This window comes from Camarhynchus parvulus, chromosome 28 (assembly GCF_901933205.1).
Source record: "Camarhynchus parvulus chromosome 28, STF_HiC, whole genome shotgun sequence".
In the NCBI taxonomy this organism is placed as follows: domain Eukaryota; kingdom Metazoa; phylum Chordata; class Aves; order Passeriformes; family Thraupidae; genus Camarhynchus; species Camarhynchus parvulus.
The window spans coordinates 108,873-134,143 of record NC_044598.1 but is presented as its reverse complement, the minus strand read 5'-3'; the positions used below and the strand labels follow the sequence as shown (position 1 = coordinate 134,143).

Genomic DNA, 25,271 nt, shown 5'->3' with positions numbered 1-25,271 from the left:
GATACCCAAAAGTCCCCAATCCCAAAAGTCCCCAATCCCAAAAATCCCAAAGATTCCCAAAACATCCCCAAAAATCCCTATCCCAAAACCTCCAATCCCAAAAAATCCCTGATCCCAAAAAAACCCTGACTCCAAAAGTCCCCAATCCCAAAAATCCCAAAAAACTCCAATCCCAAAAATCCCCGGTCCCAAAAATCCCCGACCCCAAAAGTCCCCAATCCCAAAAATCCCCAAAATCCCCGATCCCAAAACCTCCAATCCCAAAAGTCCCCAATCCCAAAAAATCCCTGACCCCAAAAGTCCCCAATCCCAAAAATCCCAAAAGTCTCAAATCCCAAAAACTGCAATCCCAAAATATCCCCAATCCCAAAAAATCCCCGACCCCCAAAAATTCCTGATCCTAAAAATCCCCAGCCCCCAAAAATCCTCGACCCCAAAAAAATCTCAATCCCCAAAATCTCTGACCCCAAAAAACTCCGATCCCAGAAATTCCTGACCCCAAAATCCCTGATCCTCAAAAATCTCCAACACCCAAAATCCCAAAAAAATCCCAAAAATCCTCAATCCCAAAACCTCCTGATCCCCAAAAACCCCCAACCCCCAAAAACTCCTCAATATATTTATATTTTTCCAAGGTATTTTATTTTCTTTTCAGCTGCTTCTGGAAAAAACATCCCGCTTGTTTTTTTTTTTTTTATTTTATTTTATTTTATTTTTTACTTTTTCCAGCTATTTTTGAACCTTTTTTTGGCTCCTTTCCCCTCTCTGGGGTTCCAGCCCATAAATAATAATAAAAACAACATTTTTAAAGCCTTTTCGCTGACACTTCACCGGCCCTGCCAGAGCCTTTTCATTCTCCAGATGGCGAAAATCCGCCTCAAAATAATAAAAAAAAATAAGGAAAAAAAAGGGAAAAAAATCCCTTTAAAAAGAAAAAAAAGTCTGGAAGTTTTGGTAAACATTTGGTGTTTTTCTCTTTTTATTTTTCTATTTTTAATACTTTTTGGTGGTTTTTTTTTTTTTTAGTTCTGTCACATGAAGTCCTAAAAGTGGAGCAGCTTTTATTGGGGTATTTTTGGGGATGTTTTTCGGATTTTTGGGGATGTTTTTGGGGTATTTTGGGGGATGTTTTTGGGATATTTTTGCGGTGTTTTTAGGGATATTTTGGGGGATATTTTGGGGGATATTTTGGGGATATTTTTGGGGTATTTTGGGGATATTTTTCGGATTTTTTGGGGATATTTTTGGAGATATTTTTCGGATTTTTGGGGATATTATTTTTGGGGTATTTTGGGGGATATTTTTGGGATATTTTTGGGATATTTTTGGGGTATTTTGGGATATTTTGGGGATATTTTTCAGATTTTTTGGGATATTTTTGGGGATATTTTTCGGATTTTTGGGGATATTTTTGTGGTGTTTTTAGGGATATTTTGGGGGATATTTTGGGATATTTTGGGGATATTTTTGGGTAATTTTGGGGATATTTTTGGGGTATTTTGGGGGATTTTTGGGGGTATTTTGGGGATATTTTTCGGATTTTTTGGGGATATTTTTGGAGATATTTTTCGGATTTTTTGGGCTATTATTTTTGGGGTATTTTGGGGGATTTTTTGGGGATATTTTGGGGATATTTTGAGGAAGGTCCCAGGGGTCCGTGCCCACTTTGGGGTGCCCGAGGATCCCTCCCTGGTTTGGGGGTGTCACACCCAACGGGGGGGAAACTGAGGCACGGAAAGGAAAAAAATTCAAGAATTGAAGAAAAATTAAACTTTAAGAATTTTTTTTCTTTAAAGAATTCAAGAAGAATTAAACTAATTAAAGGGAGTGGAATGGCCATTGAACCTCCCAAATGTGCGAAATTCTCAGAGCTCCTCTCCCCAAATTTGGGGATTTTATTGCCGAAAAAATTTACATATTCACAGAATCACCCAACAGCCTCATGAATATTCATTACCTGGCCACGCCCACCCCGCTCCTTATTGGTTGGAATCTGAAATTCAAGGAAATCTCAAAATTCACCTCTCCGGGCCCTGTGTCACCTCCGGGCCATGGGGATCGAGGTCCCGTTGGTGGCACCGGTGGCACCGGGCAGCGCCAGTTTGGGGACAATGGGTGGCACCGGGCAGCGCCAGTTTGGGGACACTGGGTGGCACCGGGCAGTGCCAGTTTGGGGACAATGGTTGGCACCGGGCAGCGCCAGTTTGGGGACAATGGGTGGCATCGGGCAGTGCCAGTTTGGGGACAATGTTGGCACTGGGCAGTGCCACTTTGGGGACAATGGGTGGCACCGGTGGCGCTGGTGGCACCGGGCAGTGCCACTTCTGGCCACTGCAGGGCGCCGAGGGTCTTGGCCCCGCCCCCTGCGTGTGACGTCATCCGCCGTGATGGGCGTCACCCCAAATCCCCAAATCCAACCCCAAATCCCCCCGTGCCGCTAGGTCCCAACCACAGCCCCATTCCCAAATCCCCTATTCCCTGCCCAAACCCCACCCCCCCCCCACTCACCCAACCCCAGAATCCCTTATTCCTAACCCCCCCATGTAACCTCAACAATCCCACAGCCCATCCAATGGGCGTCCCATCCCCAAACCTCCCAAATCCAATCTGTCCCAAATCCCCTATTCCCTGTCCCAAAACCCCATTCCCAACCCCAAATCCCCATCCCCAACCCCCCATTCTCATCCCCAACCCCAAATCCCCTATTCCCTGTCCCAAATCCCCAACCCCAAATCCCCATCCCCAATCCCCCATTCTCATCCCCAACCCCAAATCCCCTATTCCCTGTCCCAAATCCCCTATTCCCAACCCATCATTCCCGACCCCAAATCCTACAGCCCCAATCCCAAATCTCCCATTCCCATTTCCCTGTCCCAAACCCCCCATTCCCAACCAGTCATTCCCAACCCCAAACCCCAACCCCAAACCCCCCAACCCCAAACCCCCCAACCCCAAATCCCCCAACCCCAAATCCCCATTCCCAGCCCCCAAACTCTCCCAGCTCAGTCAGGGGGTCCCGGGGCTGTCCCCAATCCCGGTGGGTGCCACCCTCGTCCCCGTGCCCACCCCCAGCACCCCAAGGCGACACCGAGCACCCCAGGGTGACACCAAACACCCCCAAGGTGACACCGAGCACCCCAAGGTGACACCGAGCACCCCAGGGTGTGACATTTTTGGGGAACATTCTGATTTTCCCAGTAAATTCTTCCCCGGAAAATTTTGGGATCCCATCCCTGCCCCGGCCCTCCCAGCACGGACCCAGCAGGGCGGGCATTGAGCTCGGCTTTAGTGGCACGGGCTGGCACAGCTGGCATTGAGCACGGCTTTAGTGGCACGGCTGGCATTGAGCACGGCTTTAGTGGCACGCCTGGCACGGGCTGGCATTCAGCACGGCTTCAGTGGGTGCCATGGCACGGGCTGGCATTCAGCACGGCTTTAGTGGCACGCCTGGCATTGAGCTCGGCTTTAGTGGCACGGGCTGGCACGGCTGGCATTGAGCACGGCTTTAGTGGCACGCCTGGCACGGGCTGGCATTCAGCACGGCTTCAGTGGGTGCCATGGCACGGGCTGGCATTCAGCACGGCTTTAGTGGCACGCCTGGCATTGAGCTCGGCTTTAGTGGCACGGGCTGGCACGGCTGGCATTGAGCACGGCTTTAGTGGCACGCCTGGCATTGAGCACGGCTTTACACGGGTCCTGGCACGGGCTGGCATTGAACACGGCTTTACTGGGTGCCATGGCACGGGCTGGCATTCAGCACGGCTTTAGTGGCACGCCTGGCATTGAGCACGGCTTTACACGGGTCCTGGCACGCCTGGCATTGAGCACGGCTTTAGTGGCACGCCTGGCATTCAGCACGGCTTTACACGGGTCCTGGCACGCCTGGCATTGAGCACGGCTTCACTGGCACGCCTGGCACAGGCTGGCATTCAGCACGGCTTTAGTGGGTGCCATGGCACGGGCTGGCATTCAGCACGGCTTTACTGGCACGCCTGGCATTGAGCACGGCTTTACTGGGTCCTGGCACAGCCGCGGCGGTGGCAGCGCGGGTGGCAGCACGACAGGAACGCGGCTCCCGCAAGGAGGGGACAGCGCTGTGACCCCACAGCCCGCGCGCGGCAGTTTTGGGGGCGCTGCTGGCGGTTTTGGGGTCAAATTCTCATTATGAGACAGCGGCGGGCGGGGCTGGCCCGGGGGGGACACCCTGGGGACATCAGTGGGGACATCACGGGGTGGTCTGAGCCCCTCGGTGCGGTGCCAGGGGACGCGGTGGGGACAAGCGACAGGGGCGAGGTGTCCGTGGGGTCGGCGCCTTCTTTGGTTTAAATGTCGGGAATTTTGGGGAGGGTGGGCAGGGGGGTGACAGGTGGCACCTCTTGGCATTGCGGGTGGCACCGGGGACGTCCTCGGGGGGCTCCTCCAGCCGTGCCCGGCTCCGGGGAATGGGGCGGGATCGGCGGGGATCGGGTGGGACTGGGATCCCGCGGAACCGGGCGGGAATTATCAGGAATCACCGGGAATCATCACCGGGAATCATCACCGGGAATTATCACCGGGAATCACCGAGAATCATCACCGGGAATCACCGGGAATCATCACCGGGAATTATCACCGGGAATTATCACCGAGAATCACCAGGAATTATCACCGGGAATCATCACCGGGAATTATCACCGAGAATCACCAGGAATTATCACCGGGAATCATCACCGGGAATCCCGGGAATGGGGGTCCCGCTGTCCCCCGCTGCTCCAGGGGCGCCTCCCGGTGGGACGGAGCCGGAGCCGCGGGAAAGGCCCGGGGGTGGCCCCGAGGGGCTCTGCCCTAAAAGCGCTGCTGGCAGCGGGGACGTGGCCGTGGTGGCGCTGGGGACACCCCGTGATCGCGGGAATCCTCATCCTCATCCTCCTCCTCCTCCTCATCCCAGCAGGAGCTGCCGAACCCCACAAGGAACCCCCAAAATCCGGGCAAATCCCCACGCGGGGGAGCCTCTGGATTGGCCTGAAAACCGCCCCGAAAATCCCTGCGGGGACCCTCCGTGTCCCCCCGGTGTCCCCGGGTCCTTCGTGTCCTCCCGGTGTCGCTGTGTGCGGGAATGACAACGATGGTGACAAAAAACGGAACGGAGCCGCTCCAGCGCCGGGGGTGGCGTGTCCGGAGTTGGGGACCAGCTGTGCCGTGTCCCCAGGGTTTGGGGACCAGCTGTGCCGTGTCCCCGCTGTCCTTCCGCCGTTGGGGACTCGCTGTGTGTGACATGTCCGAGGTCCAGGGACCAGGTGTGGCATGTCCAGGTGTGGCGTGTCCAGGTGTGGCATGTCCAGGTGTGGCATGTCCAGGTGTGGCATCCAGGTGTGGCATGTCCAGGTGTGGCATGTCCAGGATTGGGGACTCAGTGTGACATGTCCGGGATTGGGGACCGGCCGAGCCGTATCCCCGAGGTTTGGGGACCGGCTGTGACATGTCCGGTGGTGGGGACCAGCCAAGCCGTGTCCCCGCTGTCCTGTCGGGGTTTGGGGACCGGACGAGCCGTGTCCCCGCTGTCCTGTCGGGGTTGGGGACCGGATGAGCCGTGTCCCCGCTGTCCCCGGCCCTGGGCACTCGCCGCGCTCCTCTCCCGGCGCTGCCATCGCAGCCCGGGGGCGCCTCCTCGCTCGGCCCGGGGCACAAACCGGGGCTGGCGGCTGGGCCGAGCCCGCTCCGCGCTCCGCGTGTGCCGCGGGAGCAGCCAGCCCGCTGTCCCCGCGTGTCGCTGGCCCTCATTTGGTGTCGCCGTCGCCGCGGGGCGCGGGCGTGTCGGGCTCCCAGAGGACGAACTCGTGCAGCAGCGTGTTCACCGTGTCGGGGCACTCCAGCATCACCATGTGGCTGCCCTCGTCGATCACCTTCAGGAAGGCGATCAGCAGGATCTGCGGGTGGCCGGCGACATGGTGAGACCCCGCGCAGAGGTGGCACGAGCCCCCAAAAGCCGCTCTGTCCCCTCGCAGGGAGTGGCAGGGACAGGATGAGCCCCTGTCCCAGCCCTCTAAAGCCGCTCTGTCCCCTCGCAGGGAGTGTCCCCGGCAGTGTCCCTTGGAGGACCCTGGGACAGTGGACGGTGTCCCTGCCCATGCCAAGGTGTCCCTGAAATGTCCCTGTCACATCCTGCCCATGCCAGAGTGTCCCTGCCCATGTCCCTGCCATGTTCCCACCCATGTCCATGTCCCTGCCATGTCCCTGCCCATGTCCCTGCCCATGTCCCTGCCCATGTTCCCACCCATGTCCATGTCCCTGCCATGTCCCTGCCATGTCCCTGCCCATGTCCCGGCCATGTTCCCACCCATGTCCATGGCCCTGCCCATGTCCCTGCCATGTCCCTGCCCATGTCCCTGCCATGTCCCTGCCCATGTCCCTGCCCATGTCCCTGCCATGTCCCTGCCCATGTCCCTGCCATGTCCCTGCCATGTCCCTGCCCATGTCCCTGCCATGTCCCTGCCATGTCCCTGCTATGTTCCCACCCATGTCCATGTCCATGCCACCCCTGCCCATGCCAAGCTGTCCCCGCCCATCCCTGTGCCACCCTGCCGGCGTCCCTCAGATCACAAGCGGATTCTCCCCTCCTTCCCCAGCCCGCCCCGAGCCTCCATCAGCGCCCCCCAAACCCCTCTCAGAGGTGCCCCCCCGTACCTCTGCCATCCTCTGGTCCTCCTCGATGGGCACGAACTTGTCGTGCATGCCGTGCACCAGCAGCACGGGCACAGCCAGCTCGGCGTGGTACAGCTCGTCGCCCTCGGGCCAGTACTGCCCGCTCATGGTGGCCCTCAGCACGAAGGACGAGACGTTGAAGGCGTTGCCCTCCTTCAGCAGCTGCTTCTCCTTGGCACCTTGGCGGGCAAAGCCGGCCCTGGCACGGCGGGAGAGGGGGCTCAGCCCGAAATTCGGGGGGTTGGCAGCAAAGGGGGAGTGGCCCAGCTCCCCCAAAAGCCACTCTGTCCCCTCCCTTGGGGTGGCAGTGCCAGTGTGAGCCCTTGGGTTGGTGGCAGGAGATTCCAGACCCGCAAAAGCCACTGTGTCACCTCCCTCAGGGTGGCAGTGCCAGGATGAGCCCCCTGGGAGGTGACACAAGACCCCACGCCCCCAAAAGCCACACTGAGTCCCCTCTCTCAGGGTGGCAGTGCCAGGACAAGCCCCCCAAGGGCTCCAGCCCCCCAAAAGCCACCACCTGTCCCCTCCCTCAGGCTGGCAGTGCCAGGATGCCCCCTGAGTGGCACAGGAAGCCCCCAGCCCCGTGTCAATGCCAAGATGCCCCTCCTCGGGGGCACAGGACCCTCTCTGGGTGGCACAGGACCCTCGCCCCAGGCTGTCACTCACTTGAGGAAGGACAAGCAGGGGACAGGCAGTGCAGCACACAGGGTGGCACAGGAAGCCCCCAGACCCCCAAGGTGTCCCCTCCCTCAGTGGTGGCAGTGCCAGACTGAGCCCTGGGTGGCACAGGACCCCCCCTGGGTGGCACAGGACCCTCGCCCCGCGCTGTGACTCACTTGAGGAAGCTCCAGGCCAGGCAGGGGGACAGGCAGTGCAGCACACAGGGCGGCAGGTTGAAGATGGAGCACAGGCTGGGCTCCAGCGCCGTGGGGCCGCCCCCGTTGATCATGATCACCTTGTGCACCAGCTCGGGGTACTCGTGCGCCAGGAACGTGCAGAAGGACACCCTGAAAGGGTTAAAAGTGACGATGAAGCGCTGAGCTTGGCTTTCACTGTTTTAATCATATTAATTATATTAATTGTATTGGTTGTGATCAGTTTGCGCGCCAGCTCGGGGTACTCGTGTGCCAGGAGCAGAAGGACACCCTGAAAGGGTTAAAAATAACTGTGCAGTGGTTGGCTTTTCCTATTTTAATTATTAATTATATTAATTATATTAATTATATTAATCATATTGATTATATTAGTTGATTGTGATCACCTTGTGCACCAGCTCCGGGCACTCGTGTGCCAGGAAGGTGCAGGAGGACACCCTGAAAGGGTTAAAAATAACCACAGAGTGCTTGGCTTTCCCTCTTTTAATTATTAATTATACTTATTGCATTAATTATCCTGATTGTGATCCCCTTGTGCACCAGCTCGGGGCACTCGTGTGCCAGGAAGGTGCAGAAGGGCACCCTGAGGGGACACGGGGACACGGTGCCAGCGTGGCAGGGACGGGCTGAGGGCACTGGGTGAAGATAACCCTGTCCTATGTCCTGGTGTCCCATGGCCATGTCCCGTGTCCCTGTGCCACCCCTGGCAGTGTCCAAGGTTGGTCAGGGCTCGGGGCACTTTGGGACAATGGCAATTGTGCCACTCCTGTGTCCCTGTGCCCCTCCCGTGTCCCTGTGCCACCCCTGGCACTGTCCCTTGCATCACGAGGGGATTTCTCCCTCCTCACCCACCCCAAGTCTCCAGGCTCCACAGCAGCCCCCCCACACACATTTTTTGGGGGGCAGAGTCCCCAGAACCCTTCCAGGGCAGGATTTGGTGCCCCCCTGCCCAGCCCAGCCCCCCCGGTGCCCTCCAGGCCGCCCCAGCCTTGTCCCTGCTGGATCCAGCTCCGGCTCCTTCGTTAGTCTGCACCTAATCAGGAGCCCTAATCCCGGTTTATCCTAATTATAGTGCCTGCCCTTGCGCTTCCCTCTCGGGATTAGCTGGACACCAAGATGGTGCCCACCCCAAGAGCACTCAGGAGCTCTGAATCCTGGGAGAAAGGGGATAAAAATGGGATAAATGGAAGAAAAATGGGATAAATGGGAGAAAAATAGGATACATGGAATAAAAATGGGATAAATGGCATAAAAATAGGATACATGGAATAAAAATGGGATGAATGGCATAAAAATGGGACAAATGGGAGAAGAATGGGATAAAAAGAATGGGAACCCTGCACCTCTAAACCACGGGGTTTGTGTCCATTCCCATTTTCCAGGACGATCTCACCCCATTCCCAGCCCCTTACCCATAGGAGTGCCCGATGAGGATGTTCCTTTTCTTGGTGTCGTGCTTGAACACGGCCCAATTCCAAATCCCAGGAAAATCCCAAAACAGGAACCCCAGACCCCTAAACCACGGGGTTTGTTTCCATTCCCATTTTCCAGGATGATCCCAGCCCCTTACCCGTAGGAGTGCCTGATCAGGATGTTCCTTTTCTCGGCATAACGCTTGAACAGAACCCAAGGATTCAAGAGCTCCAAATCCCAGCATAAATGGGATCAATCCCCCAAAATGGGAACCCCACACCCCTAAACCACGGGGTTTGTGTCCATTCCCATTTTCCGGGATGATCCCAGCCCCTTACCCGTAGGAGTGCCCGATGAGGATGTTCCTTTTCTTGGCGTAGCGCTTGAACACGGCCCTCATGTCCTCAGCCAGCGCGTAGAACGTGTAGGCGGCGGCCACGGGCGGCGCCGAGCTGCAGCCGTGCCCCGCCAAATCCGGCGCCACCACCTCGTAGCCCAGCTTGGAGAAGAACTCCAGCTGCTCCTTCCAGATGTCCAAAGAGCCTCCAACACCGTGGATGAAGAACAGCACCACGTCGCCGTGCGTGCCCTTGCAGCTGGTGATGCGCTTCTTGCAGTCCACCGTCACCACCCTCTTGGGCTTGCGCTTGCGGCGTTTGGCGGCCGCCCCGGCGGGCTCCGGCGCTCCCGGCTCGCCGTTGGCCTCGGGCACCGGGCACGGCGGGCACCGGGCGCTCTCGGGCGCGAGGCCTCGCCCAGGTTCTCGATCAGCAGCTGCCCGTTGCGGTAGAGCGTGATGCGGCGCTGGCAGCGCACGGCGCCGCGCTCGGGGGACGGCGCTGGCAATTCCGGGGCTGCCGGGCGCTCGGGAGCGCTGTGGTGGATGCGCAGGATCCGGCCGGGCTTCACCTCCAGGAAGGTGAAGCCGTCACTGGACTCAACGCTGTCCAGGGGCCCCACGGCGTTGGGGGTCTTGCCCAGCAGGCAGCAGAGGAAGCCGTCGGTGATGCTGGTCAGCATGGTGATGCCTGGGGAAAATTGCGGGGAAATTGGGGAAAAATGAGACTCAGTCCTAATTCCAGCAGGGTTGTGACAGTGGGAAGTTGTTGGTGATGCTGGTCAGCAAGGGAAAGGGGAAAAATGTGGGGAAATTGAGGGAAAGAATGGGGGGAAATGGGGGGAAAATGGGATTCAGCCCCAATTCCAGCAGAGGGTTGTGGCAGGGGGAAGCTGTTGGTGATGCTGGTCAGAATGGTGATGCTCGGAAAATTGGGGAAATTGTGGGCAAATTGGGGGAAAATGAGATTCAGTCCTAATTTCAGCAAAGGGTTGCGGGAATGGGAACCGGTTGGTGATGCTGGTCAGAATGGTGATGTCTGGAAATGGGGAAAATGGGGGAAAAATGGGATTCAGCCCCAATTCCAGCAAAGGGTTGCGGGAATGGGAACTGGTTGGTGATGTGGTCAGAATGGTGCTCCCTGGAAACGGGGGAAAATGGGGGAAAATTGGGGGAAAGAATGGGGAAATTGGGGAAATTGGGGAAAAATGAGATTCAGTCCTAATTTCAGCAAAGGGTTGCAGGAATGGGAACCGGTTGGTGATGCTGGTTAGCGTGGGGATGTCTGGAAATGGGGGAAATGTGGGGAAATTAGGGAAAATTGGGGGAAAGAATGGGGGGAAAGAATGGGGGGAAATGGGGAAAAATGAGATTCAGTCCTAATTCCAGCAAAGGGTTGTGGCAATGGGAAACTGTTGGTGATGCGGATCAGCATGGGAAAATTGGGAAATTGTGGGAAAAACCATGGGAAAATGGGGAGGAAATGTGGGAAAACCGGGGGGAAATGGGGGAAAATTGGGGAAAATTGGGGCAAAAAGTGAAAAAATGGGGGAAAGCTTGGAAAAAATGTGGAAAATAGGGATTCAGCCCTGATTCCAGCAGCTGGGGAGCTGTCAGTGATGCTGGTCAGCACTGTGATCCCTGGAAAATGTGGAAAAACGTGGGAAAATGTAGAAAACCAGGGGAAAATATGGAAACATGGAAAATTCCCCATCCTGCTTTTTTTCTGGGTCACATCCCTGTCCCCAAGCCCTGAAGTTCCCATCACAGCCCTTGGAAAAGAGATTTATTCTGGCTGAAAGAAAAAAAAAAACCTGTTTGGAGGAGAAAATTCCCTTTTCCCAATAAATGTGGAGCACGGGGAAGCTCCAGCCCTGGGAATTCATTCTTTATCCCATAAAGATAAATATTTAGCCCATAAAATAGAAATATTTATCCCATTAAATATAAACACGGCTGTGGTTGGAAGCAGCATCCGAGGTGGGAATTAGAATTTAATTAAAATCTCTCCACAAAATAAACTAAGGAATGTGGGGTGTGTGGGATTATCCCAGCTGTTCCCAAAGGTCGCTGCTTTGGGAGTGGAAATCTTGGGATTTTGGGAATGTTCGGGGAAAGGCTGGCGGGAATGGGGGCACGGAGGTTGGGAATGGGTTAATTGTGGCGGAGGGAAAAGGAACACGGTGAATTATTGATGGCAGCGGGAGGAGAGAGCGGGATCCGAGTGCTGATCCTGTGGGATCCTGATCCCAGATCCCATTCCTGTGGGATCCTGATCCCATTCCTGAATGATCCCAGATCCCATTCCTGCGGGATCCCAGTTCCCTGGATTCCCAGATTCCTGAATCCCCAGATCCCGGATCCCCCAATTCCCAAATTCCTAGATCCCCATATCCTATATTCCTGAATCCCCAGATCCCAGATCACCAGATCCCGGGTCCCCGGATTCCCAGATTCCCAAATTTCTGGATCCCAATATCCCAGATCCCCATATCCCAGATTCCTGGATTCCCAAATTCCTGGATCCCCATATCCCAGATTCCCAGATTCTCAAATTCCTTGATCCCCAGATCCCAGATCCCCAGATCCCCAGATCCCAGATTCCCAGATTCCCAAGTTCCTGGATCCCAATATCCCAGATTCCTGGATCCCAGATTCCCAAATTCTTGGATCCCCATATCCCAGATTCCCAGATCCCCCAATCCCCAAATTCCTAGATCCCCATATCCTATATTCCTGAATCCCCAGATCCCAGATCACCAGATCCCAGGTCCCCGGATTCCAGATTCCCAAACTCCTGGGTCCCAATATCCCAGATCCCCATATCCCAGATTCATGTATTTCCAAATTCCTGGATTCCCAAATTCCTGGGTCCCCATATCCCAGATCTCCGGATCCCAGATTCCTGGATTCCCAAATTCCCAGATCCCCATATCCCTGGATACCCATATCCCAGATTCCCAAATTCCTGGATCCCCATATCCCAGATTCCCGGATTCCCGGATCCCCATATCCCAAATTCCCGGATTCCCAGATTCCCGGATCCCCAGATCCCCAGATTCCCATATCCCAGATTCCCGGATTCCCAGATTCCCGGATCCCCGTCTCCCGTCTCCCACCTCCCCCGCGCTCGGTGCCCGGAGCATCCGGGCAGGAAAGGCTGGACCAGGATCCCGATGGATGCGGGAAGGCGGGAATGGTGCCGGTTGCCATGGAAACGGGATGGAGGGGGGGGGGGATTATCCCGACCCGGCTCCTTCCCAGCCCCGCTCCGGCTGCCCGAGGGATCCCGGGAATTCGGGAATCTGGGAATTCAGGAATTCAGGAATTCAGGAATTCAGGAATCTGGGATCCAGGAATCCGGGAATTTGGGAATTCAGGAATCCGGGAATTCAGGAATTCGGGAATCCAGGAATCTGGGATCCAGGAATCTGGGAATTCCGGAATTTGGGAATCTGGGAATTCAGGAATCCGGGGATCTGGGATATGGGAATCTGGGAAATCGGGAATCTGGGAATCTGGGAAATCAGGAATCCAGGAATCTGGGAATTCGGGAATTTGGGATTTTGGGAATCCGGGAATCTGGGAAATCGGGAATCTGGGAATTTGGGATTTCAGGAATTCAGGATTTTGGGAATTCGGTGTCTGTTCTGTAAGGCTGGGAATGGAAACAAGGTGGGAATGGTGGGATCCTGCCTTGGGATCCTGGCACCGGGGCTGGCACCGGAGACTCGGGATCTGGGGATGGGATCAGGATTTGGAATCAGAGTTTGGGATCTGGGGTTGGGATCAAGGTTCAGAATCTGGGTTTGGAATCAGGAGCCTTTGGGATCAGGATTTGGGATCAGGTTGGGATCTGGGTTTGGAATCAGGATTAAGGATCTGGGTTTGGGATCAGGATTTGGGATCTGGGTTTGGAATCAGGGTTTGGAATCAGGCACTGCATCCAGCCCTGCCTCTCCCTCCACCTCGGACAGGTTTTCCCCAAATTCCGGCCGAAATTCCAGCGGGATCGGACCCCCCTCCTCCCCAGCCCCCCCCCCAGCAATCCTTCCTCGCCGTTGCATCACGAGGGGAGGAAAGAAGGAATGAAGGAAGGAGGGAAGGAAAGAATGAAGGAAGGAATGAAGGAAGCTTTCCCCAAGTCGGTTTTCCAGGATAATTCCCCTCCTTTCCCCCCCTCCCTCACCTGCACCAATCCGGGTTTTTTCCCGGCTCCTGTCTGCCCCACAACATCCCAAGCCCCCTTCCCCACCTCGCATCCCAGATTTTGGGAAAAATTCCCGCATTTTTGGGTCACCCCCACCCCCAGCAGCACCTCGGGCGCCAGGACATTCCCGCGGGGGGGGAAATAAAAAAGCGCCGCTCACCTCATCGATGGCCCAGGGGCTCCGGGGATGCGGGAGGAGGGAAAAAAAATCCTGGAATTGCGCAGGATTCCCGCTGCAAATCCTGGAATTGCACAGAAATCCCGGTGCAAATCTTGGAATTGCGCAAAATTCCCGGTGCAAATCTTGGAATTGCGCCGCGTTCCCGGTGCAAATCCTGGAATTCCGCAGAATTCCCGGTGGAGAGGCGGAGCAGGGCGGTGAAAATCCCGATTTTTTTTTTTTCCAGGCGTTTTTTGGGGAGGCGGGAGGGAGGGAATTCCTTCAGCCCCCCCGCCCCAAAATTCCCCAAAAGGCCCCGAATTGCCCGAAGGGCCCCGAGTGCCGCCCGCGGCCGCTCCGGGCGCGCTCCGGGCTCGTCCTTGGTGCGGTCGCCATGGAAAAGGCAAAGCCCGAAGAGATCCGGAGGGGCGGGACCGCGGCTGATGGGCAGGGACAGAGGGGACGGGGATGGGGACAGGGACAGGGATGGGGGCAGGGGACAGCGGGGATGGGGATGGGGATGGGGACAGGGATGGGGATGGGGACAGGGACAGAGGGGACAGGGATGGGGACTGGGACAGGGATGGGATGGGGACAGGATGGGGACAGGGATGGGATGGGGACAGGGATGGGGATGGGGACAGGGACAGAGGGACAGGATGGGGACTGGGACAGGGGATGGGGATGGGGACAGGGATGGGGACAGGGATGGGGACTGGGACAGCGGGGACAGGGATGGGGACACGGACTGGGATGGGGATGGGGACAGGGGACAGAGGGGACAGGGATGGGGACTGGGACAGAGAGGACAGGGATGGGGACACGGACTGGGATGGGGATGGGGACAGGGATGGGGACAGGGATGGGGACTGGGACAGAGGGGACAGGGATGGGGACAGGGACAGGGATGGGGACAGGGACAGAGGGGACAGGGATGGGGACAGGGACAGGGATGGGCACAGGGACAGGGATGGGGACAGGGACAGAGGGGACAGGGATGGGGACAGGGACAGGGATGGGGACAGGGACAGGGATGGGGACAAGGACAGAGGGGACAGGGATGGGGACAGGGACAGGGATGGGCACAGGGACAGGGATGGGGACAGGGACAGAGGGGACAGGGATGGGGACAGGGATGGGGACAGGGGACAGCGGGGACAGGGATGGGGACACGGACAGGGATGGGGACACAGACAGCGGGGACAGGGACAGGGATGGGGACAGGGGACAGAGACAGGGATAGGGACAGGGAGAGGGACAGGGAGAGGATTGGGGACAGGGACAGAGGCTGATGGACACTGCGAGGAACCAGGGACAGTCAGGGGGACAGAGGGGACAGGGATGGGGACAGGGATAAGGGAAAGGGACAGGAACAGGGACAGGACAGGGATGGGGACAGGGACAAGGATGGGGAGAGGGACACTGGGGACAGAGAGAGGAATGGGGACAGGGATGGGGACAGGGGACAGAGGGGACGAGGATGGGGACATAGAGAAGGACAGAGATGGGGACATGAATGGGGACAGGGATGGGGATGGGGACACGGGGAACAGGGACAAAGGACAGGGATGGGGACAGGGGACAGAGGGGACAGGGATGGGGATGGGGATAAGGGAAAGGGACAGGGACAGGGATGGGGACAGGGATGGGGACAGAGAGAGGAATGGGGACAGGGATGGGGACAGGGGACAGCGGGGACGGGGATGGGGATAGAGAGAGGGACAGAGATGGGAACGGGGATGGGGACAGGGGACAGGGACAAAGGATGGGGATGGGGACAGGGATAGGGACAGGGGACAGCGGGGACGGGGAAAGGGACAGAGAGAGGGACAGGGATGGGGACAGGAAGGGGACAGGGAGAGGAATGGGGACAGGGATGGGGACAGGGATAAGGGAAAGGGACGGGGACTGGGACAGGAACAGGGACAGGAGGGGACGGGCACAGAGGTGGCATTTGGGATGGGGTGGTGACACTGTGGTGCTCGTGGAGTGGCAAAGGGGGCGACTGCGGCAGCGCCACGAATGTGGCAGTGTCGCAAACCCATCGGTGCCACCAACACGTCACACGCGTGGCAGTGCCGTCCCCAGGAGACCAGACACTAAAGCAGGGCTGAGTTTTGGGTTTGTTTTCTCAGGTTTTGGGCTTGGGGAGGGTTGAGCCACATCCTCTCATTCCTGCTGGGCCACAAAAAGCAGGAGGGAAAAATCCCGGATCTGCTCCTGCTCTAGGGCTGGGTTGGATCCCAAAAGGAAAAATCCTGGAATTCTCTGGTTTGGAAAGACCTGAAATCCCACCCAGTCCCATCTTGGACCATCCCAGGCTGCTCCCACCTTTCCTTGCACATTCCAGGGCTGGAGCAGCCACAGCTGCTCTGGGAATTCCTTCCCAAAATCCCCCCCAAATCTCCCTTTTCCCAGCCCAAATCCATTCCCTGACTCCTGTCCCTCCATCCCTTGTCCCAGGTCTCTCTCCAGCTCTCCCGAAGCCCTTTCAGGCACTGGGAGTGGCTTCGTGGCCCTGTCGCGACATCCTGGGGGACAACCGACAGCCCCCTAGGCGACAAGGCCGCAGTGGCGCCGTTGCCATGGTAACTCCGCCACGACCCCCCCATGCGGACTTCAACCCCCATCAGCCCTTGCGGCGCGACGCCACCTGTGATTGGCTGAGAGCACGGAGCCAATGGGAAGCGGCGTTGTTGGCGGGCGGAGCAAAATGGCGGCGCTGGGCGCTGTGTGGGCGCGGGCCGGGAGCCGCAGGTACCGGGAGGGGAAATCCCAACCTTAAAATTCCAAATTTATCTTTTATTTCCCTCTCCTCACTCCTTGTTCTGCTTTAATTTCCCCCAAGCTTTTCCCCGCTGCGAGGTTTTCCCTTTCCGCTGCTCCCAAACGCTCTGGAGCCTCTTGCCGGGACTTCCAACGCCGCCGTTCTCTGCCGCGTCCCGGTCCCAGCGTGGAATTTCCGACAAATCCGTGGGAAATCCCGGGGGAACGAGTACCAGCCCAACAACTGGAAGCGGAAGAAGACTCACGGCTGGATCAAACGGATCAGCACTCCCGGCGGGATCGCCGTGATCCTGCGGCGGATGCTGAAGGGCAGAAAATCTCTGAGCCACTGAGGGAGCCCCGGAATTCTCCGGGAATTCTCCTCCAGGAATTCGGGATGAGCCCGCCGGGCCCTGGAGGGCGTGCCAGCCCTGCTGGCCCTGTCACTCAGTGCCCCTGAGGGGTTTGGGGCGCGGCTGCTCCTTCGGCTGTTAAATTATCCTCGCGTTTTCCATGTGTTTATTCCAAGTTTTTAAAAGTTTGTTTGCTTATAAACGTGCGAATGCGGTGTGTGTTGAAATGCCAGCATGTCTCATGCGTTAATTAGGGTGGGGAATTTAATGAGGAGGGGGAATCTGGCATGTTCCAGGGCGGATATTTGGGAAGGATGCGGGTGCGGAATTCGGGTTTACTTCACTCAGCAGCGCCTCTGCCCCATCCTCTGCGCACCTGATTCCAGCATCAGCTCTAGGATGGGATACAGGGAAGGAATTCTCTTCTTTTTCCCCGCGCCGCTAATGAGCCGCCCCTTAATTATGAAGTACTCTCCACCCAAACTACAACTCCCAGCGTGCCCCGCGCCGCGCTCCATCCGGGTCCTCCGGCGCTGCACCCGCCCCGCCCTTCTGCGCGGACACTTCCTGCCTCAACCCAACCTTCCCACCGATGATTGACAGGCGCCGCACCCAATAGAAACGCAGCGTTCCTCGGCGCGGACCAATCGGCGCGCGCGAGGCGGGCGGCCATGACAGTGGGCGGGCCGGGGCGGCTCCTCCCGGCTGGTGGCGGCGAAGATGGTACGTGAGCCCCCCGCCGCAATGGCGGCCCCGCGCCGGCCTCAGCGGCCCGGCCGCGGCTCCCGGGCCCCGCCGCGCCGCCCGCGGCCTTCCCGGTACCGCAGCGGCGGCGCCGCGGCCGCTTCCGGCCTGTAGGGCCCGCGCCCGCCGCGGCCTGGGCTGAGGCGGCGGGGGTGTGAGGGTGTGAGGGGTTCCCGCCCTCAGGGGTGGCGGTGAGGGGAGCCCTGGGCGGGGTGCGGGGGATTTGGGGGTGAGGGAAGCCCCAGGGCGGGGTTTGGGGGATCTGGGGAGTCCTAGGGTGGGGTTTGGTCTCGGGGTGAGGTTGGAGCGCCCCAATATGGGCGAGGGGCACCCTAAGGGGGGACCGAACCATTTGTTTTAGGGGGGTCAGGGGGGCACTCTAAAGTTGGGCAGAACCATTTGTTTTGTGGGGAGTTTAGGGGGTCCCCCTAAAATGGGGCTGAACCATTTCTTTTGGGTGAGGGATAGCTTAAAGTTGGGCAGAACCATTTGTTTTGCGGGGGTGTTGAGGGGGTCCCCCTAAAATGGGGCTGAACCATTTCTTTTGGGTGAGGGATAACTTAAAGTTGGGCAGAACCATTTGTTTTTTTGGGGGAGTGGTTCGGGGATCAACCTGAAGTGGAGCTGAACCGTTTGTTTTATGGGGGACACCCTAAGGTGAGGGGAACCCCCTAAAATGAGGTTGAACCATTTGTGTTATTTTGGTGGGGGGTTGAGGGGTCACAGCCTTGGGATCACCCTGGGAATTTTATCTGGGGAAGGAAAGTTTGGAGCTGCCCAAATCCCAGGAATTTCCCTTCAGCCCCTGGAGTTTGGGGTCGGTTGGACGGACACCAATCCCTGCCCGTTCCCTGAGGGCTTTTTGGGAATTGTGGCTCCCCAGGCAGATTTCCTGAAGGGGCTCCCGGTGTACAACAAGAGCAACTTCAGCAGGTTCCATGCGGATTCCGTCTGCAAGGCTTCCGTGAGTGCTCCGGGGCCCCAGCCCCAATCCTGGCGTTCCCTAATCCCAGAGTTCCCTAATCCTGGAATTCCCAAATCCCGGAATTCCCAGATCCTGGAATTCCCCATTCCAGTGTTCACAGATCCTGGAATTCCTGAATCCCGGCATTCCCAGATCCCAGAGTTCCCAAATCCCAGAGTTCCCAAATCCTGGCATTCCCCATCCCAGCGTTCCCAAATCCCAGAATTCCCAAATCCCGGAGTTCCCAATCCCGGAGTTCCCAAATCCTGGAATTCCCTAATCCCAGAATTCCCCAATCCTGGAATTCACAGATCCTGGAATTCCCCATTCCAGTATTCACACATCCTTGAATTCCTGTATCCCGGCATTCCCAGATCCTGGCATTCCCAAATCCCGGAATTCCCAAATCGTGGCATTCCCCATCCCAGCGTTCCCAAATCCCCGAGTTCCCAAATCCCAGAATTCCCAAATCCTGGCATTCCCCATCCCAGCATTCCCAAATCCCGGAGTTCCCCAATGCTTTCATTCCCCAATCCCGGAATTCCCCGTTCCCATCCCGTCCCTGATCTCTCGTTCCCGTTGCAGAACCGCCGGCCCTCGGTGTATTTGCCCACCAGAGAATTCCCCTCGGAACAGAGTGAGTCCTGCTGGAAAACCCGCAGTCCCGGCTCCCCCTCTTCATTCCCAGTATTCCCCTTTTAATTCCCAACATTCCCTCTTTATTCCCAATTTTTCCCTTTTTTAATTCCCAGTCTTCCCTTTTTAAAATTCCCATTTTCCCCCTTTGAATTCCCGATTTTCCCTTTCTAAATTCCCATTTCCCCCCTCTCTTTATTCTCAATTTTCCCCTTATTTATCCCAAATTTCCCCCTTTTTTATTCCAAATTTTCCCTCTTTTTAGTCCCAGCTTTCCTTTTACTTATTCCTGACTTTCTCCTCCTTTATCCCAAATTTCTCCCTTATTTATTCCCAATTTCTCCCGCATTTGTTCCCAATTTTTCCTTTCTTTATTCCCAATATTCCCCCTTTCAATTCCTGATTTTCACTTTATTCCCAATTTTCCCCTTTATTCATTCCTATTTTTCCCCTTCTTTATTCCCAATTTTCCCCCCAGCAATTCCCATATTTTCCTCCCATTTTCCCCTTTATTTGTTCCCATTTTTTTCCCTTCTTTATTCCCAATTTTCCCCCCAACAATTCCCAATTTTTCCTCCCTCCTTGCCCATTGAAATCCTGCTAAAACCTGGAATTTTTCCCTGTTTTTCCTTGGAATTGTTCCCAGTTATCGTGACAGAGAAAACAAACATCCTCCTGCGCTACCTCCACCAGCAGTGGGACAAAAAGGTGACATTTGGGATCCAAAATTCCCCAATTTTTTTTTTTTTTTTTCTGGGAATTTGGGATTGATTCATTGCAGGAATCCTTCCCGTGGGAATTCCAGGCAGGAAATCCTGGGATGGTTCTGGCCCTGGAAATGAGGGATTGAGGGAGGTTGTGGTTGGGAATTTGGGAATGGTTTGGGAATTGTGGGATTTGGGAATTCTGGGATTGGGAATGGTTTGGTTTGGGAATTCTGGGATTGGGAATGTTGAGAATGGGAATACTCGGGAGTGGGAATGTTGGGATTTGGGAATTCCTGGTTTTGGGAATCTGGGAATTTGGGAATAGGGGGGATTTAGGAATCCCGGCATGTGGGAGCACCGGGGATCCCCGTGCTGGGAATCTGCCCTGGAATTGCCCCTGGAACCCCCTAAAATTCCCTGAAAACCCCTAAAATCCCCTGGGACCCTCCTGGAACCCCCTGGAATTGCCCCTGGAACCCCCTAGAATCCCCTGGAAGCCCCTAGAATTCCCCAGAATTCCCCTAAAATCCCTCAGAATCCCCCAGAATTCCCCTAAAATCCCCCGGAACCCCCCGGAAGCGCCCCCGGCCCCCTCTGAGCGCGGCGCTGTTGCAGAATGCGGCCAAGAAGCGCGAGCAGGAGCAGGGCGAGCTGGAGGGCGAGAACTCGGCCCCGCCGCGCAAGATCGCCCGGACCGGCAGCCAGGACATGACCGAGGACACTTAAAAAACCCCGGAATCGGGAATTCCCAAGGCTCTTCCCGCTTTTTTTTTTTCTTATTTTTTTTCCCCCACCTCCCCTTTCCCCCTGACCCGCTGGGAATTCCCAGGATCCGCCCTATTTATTTGGGATTTGCCTCGTTGCCTGGTTTTTGGTTGGTTTTTTTTTGGTTTGTATTTATGGGGTTTTTATGGAGAGGGGAGAGTTGTTCGTCCTTAAGGGGCTCGTAATTCCCAAAATTCCTGGTTTTTCTGGGGTTATCCCAGAATTCCTAATTCCCCAAAATTCCCTGTTTATCCTGGGATTCCTGCCTGGGAAATCCCAGAAATCCTAATTTCCCCAAAATTCCCCCTTTTTCCTGAGATTCCTGGGATTTGCTCCTGACATCTCCCAGGAGAGCTCGTTCCCAAAAATCCACTTTTCCTGGGATTTATTCCCTTCCCAAAATCCCCCTTTTTCCTGGGATTCCTTGGATCTGCTCCTTGTGAAATTCCAGAACTCTCCCTTTTTTTTTTTTTTTCTCCTCCCCAATTCCACTTTTTTTGGGGATCATTGGGATCTTCTCCCCTGTGATACCCCAGAATTCCTCATTCCCAAAAACCCCACTTTTTCTGGGATCTCCTCCCTTCCCAAAAAATCCCCTTTTCCCAGGATTTCCCCACATCCCCTCCCTGTAAAATTCCAGGATTTTTTTCTTTTTCCCTTCACATCCCCTTGGAGAAATTCCCAGGAATCCTTTGGATATTCCCAACCCATCCACGACTGTGAGGCCTTTCCCATTTTTCCAGAAAATTCCCAACCCTTTCCCGGGCTCCGATCATGGCTGGAGCCGATCCCTGGGAATTTGGATCCCGGGATTTTTTTGGGGGGCTGGATCCATGGAATTTTTTTCCCCTGCCCTCTGGAAAAGCTGGGAATGTCGATCCTTAAATCCTGTTTTTTTTCTCCCGGGAATCGCCGGATCCTCTGCGAGGGATCGCTCGGAATTCCCAGGACTGCCAGCGGCCCCGGATCTGGGAGAATCCTGGCTGGAATTCCAGGAATCCCTGGATGGAATTCTGGGATCTGGGCTGGAATTTGGGATCTGGGCTGGAAGAATCCAGGATGGAAGAAAATCCAGGCTAGAATTCTGGGAAATCCAGGATGGAATTTGGGAAACCAGGCTGGAATTCCAGGAATCCAGGCTGGAAGAATCCAGGCTGGAATTTGAGAATCCAGGATGGAATTTGGGATCCAGGATGGAATTTGGGATCCAGGATGGAAGAATCCAGGCTGGAATTCAGGGATCCAGGATGGAATTCAGGGATCCAGGCTGGAATTCAGAATCCAGGATGGAATTTGGAAATCCAGGATGGAATTCAGGATCCAGGATGGAATTCGGGATCCAGGCTGGAATTCAGGAATCCAGGATGGAATTCGTCATCCAGGCTGGAATTCCAGGAATGCAGAGCCCATCCCTCGCTCCCCAAATCCTCGGGATTGAGACAATTCCCAGCCGCCTTCCCGGGACCATCCAGAGGCTCGGGATCCGCGGAGAACCTCGGCAAAGGACGGGACGATCCCAAAATTCCAGCTGCTTTTCCGTGAGGAGCCGATGTCCGCGGCAATCCCGGAATTCGGGGTCTTTCTCCCTCCCCTTTGCTGGGAAACCCGCGGGGAATTTTTTTTCCAGGAGATTCCCAGGATCAATTCCCGGCTCTGACTCTGGGAGGGTTCCTGCCGCCCCTTTTCCCGGAAAATCCCGGATCCACCCTCGGAATTCCGGCCTGGGAAGGGCCAAAACTCCTCCAGGAGCTCGGGAGGAGCAGGACACGGCTCCGGTCGGAATTCCCGGAATTTGGGACTGGAATTCAATCCAGAACTTTTGGCTCTGCCTCCGTTTTTCCCAAATTTTTTTTTTTTTTTTTTTTGGGTTTTCTTTTCTTTTGGGTTGGGTTGGTTTTTTTATGGAAGCGACTTTGGAATTCCTGGAATGCAGTGTTGGGGGGTGGGGAGGGTTGGGGGGACGAGCGGAATTCCCGGGATTTTGGGTTGGGTTGGGATTTCCAGCTGCAGAACTCCGGGAGGAGCCGGATTCGAGGAATCTCCGGAAGGAATTCCGGGGGTTTTCCAGGAGAGGAGGGTGGATCCCGGGGTTCCCGAGGCTCGGGAATGTTGTTCCATTAAAGAGTTGGCACTTCCTGCTGCAATTCCCGATTTTCTTCCCCCTGGGAAAAGGCGGATGGGAGCCACGGGAATGGGGATTTATCCCGGGAAAATCTGGGGGCAGGGGGGGGGAAAGGTCGGGATTGGCCGGAGCTGGGCGGGTTTGGGATTGCCAGAGGGGCTGGGTCCTGTTCGGGATTTGGGATCCCTGGATTTGGGGTTCTCACCCAATCCCTGGATTTGGGATTCTCTTTCCATTTGGGATCCCTGGATTTGGGATTCTCTTTCCATTTGGGATCCCTGGATTTGGAATTCTCATCCCATCCCTGGATTTGGGATCCTTGGATTTGGGGTTCTCACCCCATCCCTGGATTTGGGAATATCTTTCCATTTTGGGATCCCTGGATTTGGAATTCTCACCCAATCCCGGGATTTGGGATTCTCTTTCCATTTGGGATCCCTGGATTTGGGGTTCTCATCCCGTCCCTGGATTTGGGATCCCTGAAGTGAGTCTGGATCCCATTCCTGGATTTGGAATTCTCTTTCCTCATCCCATCCCATAGTCCCAAAATCCCTGGATTTGGGGTTTTCTTCCCATCCCTGGATTTGGGATCCCCCTTCCCCCTCTCCTCCAGCTCATTCCCAGCTTTTCCTGGAATTCCCGGAGCTCTGTCCCTTGATCCCATTCAGGAAATCTGGAAAATTCCCCTCCTGACAATTGCTGGTGCCTTCCCACCCAGAATTCCCAAATTCCACCAAATCCCGGGATTTTCCTGGGGTTTTTTGCCCAGTTCCCGCCTCTTCCTCCTCATCCCGGGATTTTCTGTGTCCTGCAGCTCCCAAATCCCAGGATTCTGCCCCAAACACCCCCAGGGCTTGGAATTCCTGGGATTCCCCAGAGCCCGATCCTGAATTTTTGGGGAATTTTCCAGTTTTGGCCATTCCCAAAGCCCGGGAAGCTCCATCATTCCCAGCTCCAGGATTTTCCCTTCAAATCCTTCCATTTCCACCCAAAATCCGGGATCACAGAGCTGGGGAAAACCTGGATTTTCCCAAAATCCCTGCCAGAATCCAAGATATCCACTGGAATTCTTTTTCCGGGAATTTCTTTCCCAACAATTCCACATTTTTTATCAACAAGAAATCGATGGAATTTTGAGGATTTAATCGGATTTTTCCATTCTTTCCTGGCTCCTGGGAATATTTGGATCTCGTTTTCCAGAGGTTGGGAATGCTGCTCTGGATCCTGGAGCCTAATTCAAATATGCAAATGAGATGCAAATGAGCTGTCGAAATAAATTTCTTTTTTATTGCGGAGTTTACAAAAATAAATTAAAAAGAAATAAATTAAACCCCCCTCCCCCCTTTTCCTTCCTTTCCTGGAATTCCCACGGAATTCCCTCTTCAAGGAAAAAAAAAATCAAAGGAAAAACCATTCCCGAATTTTTCCCTCCTCCAAAATTCCAGAGGTTTTTTTTTTTTTTGGTTGGGTTTTTTTGGGGGAAAGAGATGAAAATTCCCCGGATTTGGGGCTTTTCCCTCTGGGAATTCTCGGCTCCAGAGGGAAATGGGATCAAAGCCATTCCCGGGTTTTTTTGGGGGGGAAAATCCTGTGGGATGAGGGAGGAAAGAGCCGGAGCCTTCTGGAATTCTGGGGTCTCATTTTCCCGGAATTCCCAACGTTCCCAGGCCTCCCTTTTCCCAGGATTTTCCCCAGGATATTCCAGACCAGGGCAGGTGGGGGAGGGATTGGGATCCTCCTTCCAAATTCCCAAATCTCCATCCCAAATTCCCAAATCCCCATCCCCACATTCCCAAATTCCATCCCCCAATTCCCAAACTCCGTCCCCAACGCCAAAATTTAATCCCCACCTTCCCAAATCCCCAATCCCAAATCTCATCCTCCCATCCCCAAAAATCTGTCCCCAATTCCCAAACTCCATCCCTAATCCCGGTCTCCATTCCCAAACTTCCCAAATTTCCCTCCCTGATCCCACCGGGATTTTTTTCCCCACCCCGGAGTGGGAACACGGAGCCTTTTCCTTTGGGAATCCCGGATTTTCCTGCCCTTATTGCTCTGGGAAATGGATGCGATTTGGGATCCCAAAAAAAACCCCCAAAATCCTAAACGCCAAAATTCCATGGTTTCTTCGAAATTCCGTGGATTCTTCGAAATTCCATGGATTCTTCGAAATTCCGTGGATTCTTCGAAAGAGGAGGAGGGGGAAAAAAAACCCCAAAAAATTCCAACCTGATTTTTGGGAAGAGGGAACGGGAGGGGATTTGGGACCAACACCCCCCCCCCTCCCTTTTCCCAGCTTTTCCCTCTTTTCCCAGATTTTTCCCTTTGGGAATGGATGTCCCCAAGTGCCACCAACCCCGCGAAGCGAAGCAGGGAAAGGAGGGAGCGCGTTCCCAGCACGGATCCCGCTGGAAAAGCCGATCCAGGGAATCCCGGGAATTTGGGAAATCCAGGAAATTCCTTCCCGCGGCAGCAGCGAAGCGGCTCCCACCCCCTCCCCCATTGTCCCCTCCCCGTGTCCCCTCCTTGTCCCGCCCT

At 55.5% G+C, this 25,271-nt stretch overlaps 3 protein-coding genes across 3 annotated transcripts; 2 read left to right on the top strand and 1 right to left on the bottom strand.

Annotated features, from left to right (window-relative positions):
- Positions 1–5,742: 5,742 nt before the first annotated feature.
- On the bottom strand, positions 5,743–13,913 carry ABHD8 (abhydrolase domain containing 8). The gene is given in 6 exon segments (XM_030966769.1): positions 5,743–5,906; positions 6,664–6,880; positions 7,518–7,688; positions 9,308–9,656; positions 9,659–9,997; positions 13,677–13,913. Coding segments are annotated over 5 exon segments (1,218 nt in total). The 5' UTR covers positions 9,990–9,997; positions 13,677–13,913; the 3' UTR covers positions 5,743–5,756.
- Positions 13,914–16,356: 2,443 nt separating this feature from the next.
- On the top strand, positions 16,357–17,021 carry MRPL34 (mitochondrial ribosomal protein L34). Its single transcript, XM_030966774.1, has 2 exons — positions 16,357–16,433; positions 16,525–17,021. Exons 1-2 carry the CDS (start codon positions 16,357–16,359, stop codon positions 16,793–16,795), a joined length of 348 nt encoding a protein of 115 aa, XP_030822634.1. The 3' UTR covers positions 16,796–17,021.
- A 434-nt stretch (positions 17,022–17,455) lies between these two features.
- Positions 17,456–22,749, top strand: DDA1 (DET1 and DDB1 associated 1). The gene is made up of 5 exons (XM_030966775.1): positions 17,456–17,518; positions 18,423–18,503; positions 19,089–19,140; positions 19,786–19,847; positions 20,462–22,749. Exons 1-5 carry the CDS (start codon positions 17,516–17,518, stop codon positions 20,570–20,572), a joined length of 309 nt encoding a protein of 102 aa, XP_030822635.1. The 5' UTR covers positions 17,456–17,515; the 3' UTR covers positions 20,573–22,749.
- Positions 22,750–25,271: the final 2,522 nt, after the last annotated feature.

Excerpts from the sequence above, each read along its gene's own strand:
- DDA1 (XM_030966775.1), top strand. Across the intron at positions 19,141-19,785 it reads AGAATTCCCCTCGGAACAGA|TTATCGTGACAGAGAAAACA; the intron begins GTGAGTCCTGCT and ends AATTGTTCCCAG. Across the intron at positions 19,848-20,461 it reads ACCAGCAGTGGGACAAAAAG|AATGCGGCCAAGAAGCGCGA; the intron begins GTGACATTTGGG and ends GCGCTGTTGCAG.
- MRPL34 (XM_030966774.1), top strand. The coding sequence starts at position 16,357 with ATGGGAAGCGGCGTTGTTGGCGGGCGGAGCAAAATGGCGGCGCTGGGC. Across the intron at positions 16,434-16,524 it reads GCGCGGGCCGGGAGCCGCAG|CTTTTCCCCGCTGCGAGGTT; the intron begins GTACCGGGAGGG and ends ATTTCCCCCAAG.